This window comes from Limulus polyphemus, unplaced genomic scaffold, assembly GCF_000517525.1.
Source record: "Limulus polyphemus unplaced genomic scaffold, Limulus_polyphemus-2.1.2 Scaffold815, whole genome shotgun sequence".
NCBI classification, from domain to species: Eukaryota; Metazoa; Arthropoda; class Merostomata; order Xiphosura; family Limulidae; genus Limulus; species Limulus polyphemus.
In genome coordinates, this window is record NW_013666425.1 from 293,587 (window position 1) to 306,621 (window position 13,035).

The 13,035-nt window shown below is 34.5% G+C and overlaps 1 protein-coding gene across 2 annotated transcripts in view; it reads right to left on the bottom strand.

Moving 5' to 3' along the window:
- The window catches only part of LOC106460680 (hepatocyte nuclear factor 6-like), a 237,159-nt gene extending 225,203 nt beyond the window's left edge, over positions 1 to 11,956 (bottom strand). For both annotated transcript variants that reach the window (XM_022387458.1, XM_022387459.1), the window contains exon 1: positions 10,527 to 11,956. In XM_022387458.1, coding sequence (XP_022243166.1) covers positions 10,527 to 11,826 — 1,300 coding nt within the window. In that variant the 5' untranslated portion in view covers positions 11,827 to 11,956. The remainder of the gene's footprint in view (positions 1 to 10,526) is intronic.
- Between the last annotated feature and the right edge of the window lie 1,079 nt (positions 11,957 to 13,035).

Consider the following 13,035-nt stretch of genomic DNA (forward strand, 5'->3'; position numbering starts at 1 on the left):
CATAAACACCTCAATAATTAAAACAGAAAATTGTTGGTTATTTATTGTAACTAATAAGGGGCTCTGGGAAGAGTAGCATTAGGACTCAAATCTTTATTGGCTACACTTTGTTGTAGAGCTGTTCAAAAGAGATGTGAATGGAAAGTTGTCTACTCTTTGGAAGGAATTAGCTGGTCCACTACTATTTTTAGATTTATTTAATGATAAAAACTTAATTTAGTCGTGTGGTGTATGATGTATGATTCTATTATGTATTGTTTAATTTCATTTTGGTTAAATCTTAGCCATATAATATATGTTAGTATAATGGTTGACTGGCACATATTAAGGCCAATTTATTTAGATATTTTTATAAATATACTATATGTCTTTGTTTCGTTTTAATGTTATCAGGATAGCTTAGGTTTTCACACTATAATTTGCCATATTCCCTGTAAAAGTGTTTAAATTCCTTTTTTTTTGTTTTTATGCTAAGAGGATTTGCATATGATGATATTAAAGATTATTAAATTTGATTTTGTTTAATATAATTATTTTTATATTATTATATCGGTTATGTATAAGAGGATTTGCATATGATGATATTAAAGATTATTAAATTTGATTGTGTTTAATATAATTATTTTTATATTATTATATCGGTTATGTATAAGAGGATTTGCATATGATGATATTAAAGATTATTAAATTTGATTTTGTTTAATATAATTATTTTCATATTATTATATCGGTTATGTATAAAAGGATTTGCATATGATGATATTAAAGATTATTAAATTTGATTTTGTTTAATATAATTATTTTTTATATTATTATATCGGTTATGTATAAGATACAGCTTTAAACTGTTTTGTTATATTTTACAACTGTTTTTTTATAGAAGCCTGTGGCAGTTCCACGTTATCTAAAGCTATATACATACAGTAATTATTTCAAAATACAGTAGTTATTATAATTGACTGAATGTGCTGTAAACATTATCGTAAAATATTACATTGCATTTGATAGGATAACTTTCAGTTCTGTGTTTATATTTGAATATCAGTTCTCAAAATAATTTCGTAATTTGCTGTTATATTCCCCTGTAAAACTGTTTAAATGGCATTACTCTGATTGTTGACAGACTAAGTATTTTAATGGCGTTGTAAGAGTATATGGTTTGTTATTTTTTTATCCTATCTTTTTTATCTAGTTAAAATTAGAGGTAAGTAAAGTTGAGTCGTTTAAGCATGCCGCATTTGTCTAGCGGATATGCATGACGTTAAATGTTGTGGGTGGGTCGCTAACTTAGAATGAACAGGTTATACAAATTTTTAATTTTATGATTATGTTAGACGAGGCCATCCTATGAAGAAAGATGGGAAAGTCTTGACGTGTTTGCATCGTAATTTCATTTTGTACGTTTTTTAACTCTTGAGTTCCTTTTCAAATGCAGGAAACAGTGCCTCTGCTATAGACATGTGAAAAGCTTTCTTACAGCCGTGGCGTTTCTTGCAAGCGCAGTTAACATTATTTTTATGTATCCTGGGTCAGTTGTGCAAGGTAGGGAGTATTAGTTAATGGTCACGCCATAATATGGTTTTATAACTTCGTGTGAATATGAACATAATTATAAATCAGGCTCGTGTCACACTAGTGAGCTGTAACACGTTACTGTCATGAAATGGTTTTACAGCTTAGTTTACACATAAACATAGTGATGAATCAGGCTTGAGTCACACTAGTGAGATGTAACACATTTCCGTCAAAATATGGTTTTACAGCTTAGTTGGAATACAAACATAGTGATCTATCAGGCTTGAATCACACTAGCGAGATATAACACGTTACTGTTATAAAATGGTTTTACAGCTTAGTTTAAATACAAACATAGCTGTAAATCAGGCTTGAGTCACACCAGTGAGATATAACACGTTACTGTCATAAATTGGTTTTACAGCTTAGTTGGAATATAAACATAGCTGTAAATCAGTCTTGAGTCACACCAGTGAGATATAACACGTTACTGTTATAAATTGGTTTTACAGCTTAGTTGGAATATAAACATAGCTGTAAATCAGGCTTGAGTCACACCAGTGAGATATAACACGTTACAGTTATAAATTGGTTTTACAGCTTAGTTGGAATATAAACATAGCTGTAAATCAGGCTTGAGTCGCACCAACTGAATTGTTTTGTGCTACTAACAACCCTATGTTTTTGTTTTATATTAGTGTCTCTTCATTTGCCTTACTTGCTTGATACATACTCCTCATATTCTGAGTCTGATTCTAATTAATCAGACGGGAATTACAATACACTCATCCTTCTTCTCTTCATTATTCGAACATTATCTCTGAGCCGTCCTATTCCCTTTTTTGTCTACTATTTTAAACAACAGTTACAAGTCACATATAACGTTTATCGTCCAGTGTCATATAAACTGAAAAACGCAGTATTTTATATTGTCGTTAATCAATATATATCTGTACATTCCTGCACTTCTGTATGATGATTTTCACAAATTATTTGGATTATACAAAGAAAATTAAAAACCAAATGCTTGACAAAGTTTGATACAACGACAACGTAAAGTAGAAAATTAATTTATAATCTCGGCTTACTTAAAGAAATCCAGCTTTTTTAGCGTTACATTTTAGTGTTTACATAAACTGAAGTTTCCATGGGAACGGTCTGGTCTTTTCTTTTATATGTAGTAACAGCGAACACCTAGTTAAGGTGTCACGTGAGAGAAAGGAAACAAACAGCTAACCTAAAACTGCGTGCGTGTTTTTTATCATCGAAAGGTTAGTCACGTTAGACTCGCAAGTCAGTTCACTCCCAAAACTTTTTTTTTATATAAACGTTGTTATTCTCTTGGTGGTGGTGTGTGTGTGCAAACAACACCTTAGGTTCAGTGCGTGAGATCCACACTACAGGTTTCTCGAGCTCCCTATGGATTTTAAACACTACAACTCTCTCTCTGCAGTAAGAACAAAATGTTGAACATATCACTTACTACTGGACATGTTTATGATACTATAAATTTCTTGGGTTATATTATTTGAATTGTTTTGTTGTTTCCCAGGATATGGTTTGTTTTACATGGTTATAAGTTACGAATTAACTCTGCGTGTTTAACACAATAATCAGAATAACATATTGTATAGAACAAAGATTATCAAACATCCTTACTTTCATCTTACTTGCCGTACAATTTTAACAGAATCTAATTTTTCTATAAGTAAGGGCTCTTTAAATTAGCAGTGTTCAGTATTAAAGTCGTCAAAATGGAAAATACTACACATTCTGTATAATTAATGGCTTTGTTCTTGATTTCAAGGAAAAGGCCTTTTCTTCCTTGTGATGTTCACACTATTTATGCACATAATATTAGGCTAAACTTAGTATGCATGTATACAAGAGTTGTTACTTTAGGCGTGTTATTGAAAATATGTGTAAAAAAAGTTAACAAAGTACTATTTTACTAAATTAAAAAAAATTGATTCAAGACTGAAAAATACAATCGGTTTATGAAACGTTTAGTTTAGCTGCATTATTAGCCTACTATTTATATATCTTAACCATCATAGACTTACTTATACATATTATGATAACAGGAGCTTTTTGAAGTTAAGTGGTCGAGAATACAAAAATATTTACTGACAAAAAGTCGAGCTTGAACATGAATAGAATGGACAATTCAAAACTCAACGAAAAATGATTCAATAAATGTCTTATAAACGAAATAAACAACTTATCTAATAGACGTAAGCTGATGCAATTGTCTGCTTGTTATTCGTCAAAAATAGTCATATCTTCAGAAAATGCAACAATAAGTTTCAGATAATATAAATTGATGTGGTTTTAGTATATTGATTTGGTAAAAACGGGATACTTATATCGTAATATGGCTAAGTTTACAAAGTCGATCGGGTAGCAATCCAACCCCTAACTTACGAGGGTACTTGAGAAGTAAGAATCGTAGGTCATGCCCACTCTTGAATGACATTTAATTACGTCACAATCGTTTCTTATTCACATCCCGTGATTAAAGGTTGTTGTTGTTGTTGTATGTAGTTAAGCATACAGCTACACAAAAAGCTATCTGTACTCTGCACCACCAGGGGTATCGAAACCTGATTTCTAGCGGCATACGTCCGTAGACATACCGCTGTGCCACTGGGGTGCGTGTTTAAAGGATTATAAACGAAAAATGAAATATTAAAATTTCAAACATTTTAGCAGTCCACAGTGAATACAGTAGTTTAATATATATAAGATGGTAAGTATTTTCGTTTTCTTTCTTAGGTTAGCTGGAAAATGCTTCGAACATGCGTGATATAGAATCTGATGAAATAGCAACTCGGAACGTAAACCCAATAACACAGTTCTGAAATTTCGTTTTCCTGGTTTATCTAAACTAGTCTTTCTCCCATTCTCCGCTCCAACAGTTAGACAGAATCTAATATACCTATCGGTCTGAGCCCAGTATTCATTACCGAGACATAGACTGAAGGCGGGGGAGTGTCTCTTTCCCACACTTAGCACGTGCTGCTTCTATACCCTTCACCACAACCCCATAATAGCCATAAGCCCACGTTCCATCTAAATTCCTTAAACTTTATAGCAAATGTTTCACCTAGAGGGAGTAATGGTATCAAATTGCACAGATGATTTGTGACAAGGAATAAAGTTTACAAATATTGCACAGAGAACTGGAAACTAAGCTTTCAAATAAAGTTTTTGGGAAAATGTAGAAATTGGTGTCTGCAAATAAATCTTTATTTACACCCAATGAGGGGAATGAGAAAAGACACGTGTTCATCTTTCTAGAAATGTTTGAGAACATAATATTCTGGTATGAAATGAATGTCTATTTCATTTATATTTTGATGACGTGTTTAAGGCAAATACTGAAGAACCAAATCACATATAAAATTGAGTTAATATGAAATTAATGCTTTCTATGACTTTATCTATTAAAATAGTGTTACGAATCATTTTAATAAAATTAATGTTTTGTATGACAGAAAACCTATTTCATGCAGTTTTAACAATAGAGCAATAACTTTCAATGCATTTTTTTCAGTGCATGTACTTTTTACACTTTTGAATGCTGTCAAAGATTTCATACGCACTATCGAGATCAACTTGAAAATATTCTAGCAAAAATTCGAACAAAAAACTGTAAGATTACTATGAGACGCAAATTGGGAGTGGCTTAGTGGTAAACTACGTAGACTGCGAATCCAAGGGTTTTATGATTAGCGTCCCGTTGCCACAAAATAGCGCTTCTTGCATTTTGGGGAAGAGGATGCGATGCAACAGTGTCTAAATCATATTGTTGTTCAGAATGAGAGACAAAAGTAGCCAACATTTTTGTGGTGAGTGTTCTTGAATAGTATCCTTCCTTTTTAGTCCAGCGATTCCCAAACTTTTTCAGTGTCGACCCCCATTTCAGAAATCCTGAATCAGCGCGACACCATCTTTTCGAAAATATATTCAAACGATTCATTCACTTCTTGTTTGTTTGTTTGTTTGTTGCCACATAAGCTTTTTTTCCCCGACAAACTTACAACCCCAGGTTTGGGAGAAGCTGTTTCAAAATTAGGGATGACTAAGCGCAGATAACCATTGTGTAAAAAAAAGAGAAAAAAAACACACACCCTGAGATACATAGCGGGCGTTTTTGTACGGAATACACCAAAACAAGATACTTTTATCCAAGTGTTGTGTTGTTTTAATAGCATTCACGAAAAATGTCATAAAATAACAAAGATTACTGGTATTCCTGCGTTGTTCTTTTTATTCTGAGCGTAAAATGCTCTTGCTCGTATTAATAGGTTATAGATGCATTTTGCATATAAAGAAATTTGATTAAAGTTTCATGGCTTTAGAATAATGAGGCATAACTCATTAGGTTAGGCTTTCCAGTCTAACCTATAAATCAAGCATGAAGCCATCCAACGGACAATGTTTAAAACTTTTTATACACATGAACAATAAGAGTAGGTAAACAAGCTGATGAAGGATATTTTATTGTATACCCTTAGGGGGAGGCGATATTAACTACCTTACTTCCTTTCAACACCTAATCTTATTTCTCCCAATTAATTAACAATTTCAATAAGTTTGAATAAATATTTTCGATTAAAATTAATAATAATAACAAATGTCTAAAGCGTTTTGGTCAAATGTTTTTTGTTTTTTTTTATCTTAATAAACTATATTTCGAACGTATTTAACTTATAAGTTAAAACATAATACACGTTCTTCTGCTATCGACCAATTCAGATGCATTTGTATTAAGGTGCATGTTTATATTGGGCAGAAACTTATGTAGGAAATTGGTTGCAGTTTTTAACGCTTTAGCTAATATCTTGTAAAATATAGACTATAGCATAAACTGGACAAAGCTCAGTTCAAAATATCATGGCATACGATTACAAGTTTATCCATACGTTATGGAATAAAACTAGCTTCGTTTCAAATCATTTCTGTTTTAGAGAATTGAAAGAGTACGAAGTTCCGAACATCTTTGCATTAATAAGAGACCATTGTTTATTTAGCTATCTATCTAACGTTTCGCGCAATACTCGTGTTCTGATAGCTAAACTTTGGACCAGTTGAACGATATTGTTTGACGAATAAAGTATATTGGTTTTCATATTGAACAGTAGTAAAATCTTTAGGCATAACAGAATGTGGTTGAACTCCGAGGTCTTCTTGAAGAATATTATAAACACACTTAACAGAGAAAAGATACTATAGCGTTATATGAAAAAGAGAGAGTAAAAAGATGCAGTGATCATTGAATGCATGAAACGTAATTATTTAATTGATTAAGGAATAGTGAGCATGTTTATGATCTACATCAAAGACGTAAAACGTGAAGACCCCCTTATCATCTTATATAATTAGTATTACATGCGTATATGTTGTGCTTAATCTCTAGAAGGAAAAGTACCGAATCCCTGTTGATGGGTTGGGGGGGGGGGTTCAAAGATAACGGTTTAAATGCTAAAGATCATATTGTTGTGAATGGGGTTCAAGAAAGCAATAGAGTTGAACCATTTCAATGAAATATGAATTCACAATACAACTGTGGCAATCTTAAAATTGTAGTTCATTCCTTTAGAATTAGTGAAAAAATTCAAAGGAATTCCGGATCTCAAATCCGGGAGACCTGACAGAAATTAAGAACTGTATATGTATTTGAGTATACTATATTTCAGTTATAGTAAATGATATTTAAATAAAAGACATTTATAGTTTCGGACGCCTCATTTAGGAATTTCAACAACGTCTAAATACTCATGTTGTTGGTTCTTATATCTTAAATTTCCAGTTGCGGATTTACAAGTCTAGCAAGATAACTATAAGCATATCAACATATCTTGTTAACTTAGGAACTTAGATCGTACAATTAATCATCATTTTTCTTTTGAATATCTACAAACTAGTTAAGTAATGTAGAATTTTCAAAGATCTATTGAAACCCACCACAGAACGTTGCAGTGTTTTCAGCACATAGCTACAGACTGGCATACCTGTTCTCTGGCCACCGCGGGAAATCTAACCTCGTATTTTAGCGGTGTAACTCTATAAACGTACCGCTGACCCACCTGGGGACAAGTTCACAGACTAAAACCTTATACTTATTCCCATCTCCCTAAGTAGTAATATGGTTGTGACTGGTAGTATTGTGAATTATTGACTCATTGAAATACGGAACTTGTAGTTTGACTAAACTGTGTATTTGAGTAAAAAGAAAAGCTTTCAACTTCAGAAAAAAATTCTGATACCAATACTTCGACATATGTTTTCGTCAGTAAACAATACAATGTATCAAGATTATTACCTTAGTGGAAATATTGGAAGTAAAATGTTAGTTTTTGTCCTAAAGTTGAGAGTCATTTCGTTTATATCAAATATGCCTAACAACGTACTTCAGTTAACTGTTCACTGGTTAAAAAATACTAAGAATTTTGTATTGTTTAACAGTCTATAGTTAACTACTCAAAAATCGTAATTTCCTGTGAATTTTGATCAACTGAATGCGGTTAAAATCAAGAGTTAATCCCACACCATTATAAATAGAGATGATATTTGCCTCCCAGTGCCATAGCGGTATGTCTGCGGACTAACAACGCTAGAATCCGGGTTTCGATACCCGTGGTGGTGAGAGCACAGATAGCCCATTGTGTAGCTTTGTGCTTAATTACAGAGATGATATTTATAAATTCATTATCTGTGAACTTTAGAAATTCCTTTACTCACACTCCTTTGAATAAGTACTAGCGTAATAATATATTAAACAGAAACACTTTAGAATCATATTTTGTTCTGTCTTAAACCTTAATGGCTTAGAACAGTCACATGAGTAAGTTATCTAACAAATCACAGAAATATACTATGTTAATACAAGCCGTTTGTAAATCTTTCCCGCTTTTTAACATTGCATGCCCGAAAGCAAGTCATTAAAGAAGACAATGGGAAGATTTAATACGCACGAGTACACACTATAGAGGAGCCACTCTCTCGCGCCATATTCCTTCTAAGGGAGACGTTTGCTGGCACGAGAGGAGCAACGTCACGAACCAACGAAGAGGAAATATTTGGTTAACTGACGTCAAGTGCAGGAATCACGTGCCTTGTTTCTAAGCCGACATTGTCTCTTGAAAACGACAAAACGGATTTGGTTGAGGTTATTGAGCCAAAACATTGCCATGACTGTTGTTAAACTTGTATTTCATATAAATAGGTACACATCTTTACAAAAGTTTTTTTTTTAATCTTTTGTTTCCTTACAGTTTTCAAACGTACTAAGGAGAAAGGTGTTTTACAGGGGATTGCTAATCTTAAAAGAACGACAATAAATGTAGAGATTTTAATACAAGTGATCACGCTCAGACACCTTCAAACTGAGAAATATTTTCGTTTTTGTCGCTGATTTCTTAGCATGTAATAATGAATGTCAACAGAACAGAAAACTATTTTCCTAAACAAATAAGTCTTATTCTGAAACACATGAGTAGAATCTTCTTGGAACAAAGAATTTTATGATATCATTACTTGCAGAAATCTGGCACCTACCCATCATTGGAGTTCACAGTAACAGTTCCTCGTGTTGTTAGAAAGAGGGATTTTTTTCTTCTTGTTACAGATACATTCGAGTTATTGTTATAGAGACTTATGAACATGACTTATTTTTGCTTAGTATGTGTTATATATTGAGTTAAGTTTAAGTTTAGAACTGCTTTTAACCGCAACGTTTTCTACTACTGAAAGTTAAAATGATATTTCATTGTTAAAGAAAATACAATATATGATTATAAACACACAGAAATACATAACGTGGATGCTATCATTGAAAGAACGAAATAGAGATCGAAAATAAATTCTTAACATTTTATTAGGTTCTTTTTAGGCATAATGTATGTAGAATAACAGGTCAATAAAATTGTCAGTAAATCTCTTTAATTATTGTATGGATTTGATGTAAAAATGTAATATTTTTGTATAAAATAACTGTTCATACCCTATCGACTAGTACTTATTTAGTTGCGATGTTGTTACCATTCTAATTTGAAATATTTGACAACTTTAACGGAAAGAACTCTATTACACAGTACGTTGTGCTGCTATTAATTATCGTTATTAATACATAAAGGCGACATCTCCTACTGGTCCTATTTATAAATCATTTGTTAATCTATGAATTCTGTGAATTAGCTGGTATCCAGTAGTTAAACATTTTTAGAACATGGCAGCGCATTCCGTATTGATATGATCAATGTAAAAGTCACTACACTTAACCTATCATTTTCCGTTTGATGAAAAATCTACGTGTAACTACATATAGCTAAATCTTAATTAACGAAACCCAGATGCACGAATATAATCACAATATATGTATGAGACTACACTGTGATTTTACCCACTTTGTCTCGTGTAGTTTAATTATCTTTTCTTCCAAAGATCCATAAACAAGCACTACAGTAAACTATACTTTAACGAAATGTAAATTAGGATTTTGGCTTTAAACACACAGGTAGAGATGTCGCAATGCTAAATTAATCAAATAGAACTAAGATAGAAAAATAATGTCGTTTTACGTTACAGCAATCAAAGTTGACTACAGACGAAAAGATAGGTAATTAACTTTTTATTTAAGAAAAATAAGGACACTTGGTTTAATTCATCATTTCTTACATATTACTTTTAGCGTTCATTTATAATCCGGAATCAGAGGTTATATTACTTAATACTTACTTTAATAGATGGCAAAAATTCGCCTTAGTTTGTTTCTGATAAGATGTTCACTTATTTTACTATTTTTATGAACAGCTTTATTCATCTCCAGTTTTTGTAGTACTTTGTGTGTGTCAGATATAAATCAACCACTGAAGTTATTATAGTAACTTATTACATTTATCTGTATCAAAACATAGGTTAGCTACGACCTTGCTTGTTAAATATTTTTTGTATTGACTTTATACTTTCTTTAAGACGCCCTCTATCATTAATATTACTTAATTTACCTGCTAATCTCAGGGCTGACATCCGTTGAAATTCGGGCTCCTCCAACCATTTGTACATCCTACGGAAGGTCTCCCTGCCGGACTTCAACTTGCTCCAAGGCTTGGGATTCCGCAGCAGGTCGGAGAGGGTTCCTTGAGATCGGCACAGCACCCTCTGGGCGAAGATGGCCTGTGGAATGCTGTATCGTTTCAGTTCTGCACTTATTCGTTGGGCCAGATCTTTTGTGTTGATCTCCTCCACTTCGTCAGCTACTACCCCCTTAGAATTGTTAGGAGTCTGACCTCCTGAGCTCTTGATGGAAACCGCGGCAGGGGCGCCAGTTACGGCAGAACAAATAGAGTTAACACCCATGTTGTGAACTGAGACTGGACTCAGACTGACCATGGGCTGAGAAAAAGAAGAAATTCCTAAACTGACGTTAGGCACAGATGTTTGTGCGGTCAAGGCCGCTATGTTGACTGGTTTAATATCTTGGTGCTCAGGTGGTGTCACAGGCGCTTGCAGGTGGACAGATGGGGGTGTATGGGTGGAATTCAGTCCGTTCAACGTAGGCATCATGCTTGTGGGAGAATGGAGGCTTACAGTGGGGCTTTGAGGAAACCCCAGACCACGTGATAAGTCTCGGTGATGTGCATAGGAGTCATATGTATTCGGAGAAATAGCTTTCTCGGGGGAATGCAAGCCGTTCTGGAGGTATGGGGGAGAGGGAATACCAGTTTGTTGGGCCATAGTTCCAAGTCCATTAGTGGTCATCATAGACATAGCAGATGGATGAGCTGCCCCAAGTGTAGGACCCATGTTCATAGGCGCCATACCACCCACATGACTAAGCTTATCATATTGATAACTATTCATACTCATACCCAAAGGATTATTTTGCATCAGAGTAAAACTACCGCTAACGTTACCATGATGCCCATAGTGACTAAACTTGTCAGACATGGTGGAGATTGGTGGCAAGGGCTGCAGAGGGGTGAGAGTAGCATAACTATTTGCTACCGAAAGTCCAGGAGACATACGACAATTCAAGCTTTGATAGCCGGGCTCATTTAGACCCCGAAAGTCCGAGGCGTCAATCATTGTAGAGGATACTGTTTCTTCGTCTGAGTCTGAACGTATAATGTCCGAAGTGATCTCGTGGCCCGGAAGCAGCTCGGGCGGGTCTGTCACGGGCTCGACACTGGTTACACTGCCGACCGAGTCGACAGCTTCCACTGACTCCACTGAGCAGACCACCGCTACAGCTGTCTCACTAACGCTCCTGATTTGTTGTTCACCTAACTCCCCCCTGTTTTCCATGATTTGCGCGTTTTAATGACAATCCAAATTCATTGAACGCTTCTATGACACTCCTAGCTTTGCCTTAGATGGATTTAACGATCGGTGATTAGATTTTTGGGCGTAGTTACAGCCTGGGAATGGGCAAGCTGCAAGCTAACCTGTACTTTGCCGCCATGTTTACACTCTGCTCACTGCGCACCACCATTGGCGCAATTTTTGAGACATATAGCGCACGCGCGCAGTTGCTATTATCCGTTTTTGTTCATCTGCTTTTGTTTCACGGCCAAGCGAGAGCGGGCATTCAATGTGTACTGCGCCTGAATGTCTCATTTTTCACTGTTGGAAAGAACAGGAAATGCTGTAAAATGTCCCAAGCATAAGCGAGTGTCCTTTCCAATTGTAATAATCTCTAACGTTCTTCAATGTTTAACAACTGACATATCTGCACGGAGATTTTCGCACGTGCTACTGACACAAGCATTCCGAAGCAGACGAATTTCCAATATCTCAGAACGTAAAATCGATATTAATTATCCTCTTCTAAAGATCTTGGTTGTTTGAAGATCATTCTTTACCTGACCACGGCCACGTGCACATCGTCCGTATCACCCCACGAGTTTAACCTCATTCATTCCCTGTCGATCTGTTCAGAAAGACGTTTGGTATGCGTACACTTATATTCTTGGATAAATATATTAAGGAAAGAAACACTAACAAAAAAAGAGGATATCTCATTCACGGCCACTGGCCACTTTAAATAAAGTCCTCTAGAAAGAAAGAAGAACACATTTTCTTAGACATTCATGTTACGATGTTAACGTTATGGTCAGAAGAAATAGACCAACTATTAGTCAGTCAACTAATAGCAAGAACATATACTATCAACATCTAGAATCAATCAAATGTGGTCTCCGCAATATAGATAAAGGAAGGTGAGTATACTGTAGTCCGTAATTTGAACACACATTCAAATAATTTGAAGTGTCTAAAACACTCGCTTCATTATAATTTCAGATTGGGCAAAACGCGGAAAAAAAATGAGTCCGTTGTAGTTAATGAAATTTCTAATATTTACTTACAAATAACCTCTAATGAGCTTATGAATTCGTGCAATAACCAAGAGATAAAAAGTTGGAAAGAAACAAGTTATAGAAACGGGCGAACATAACAATTACTGAAATGAAATAGTCTGTACAAACATTATGCTCCAGATATACCATGATTACT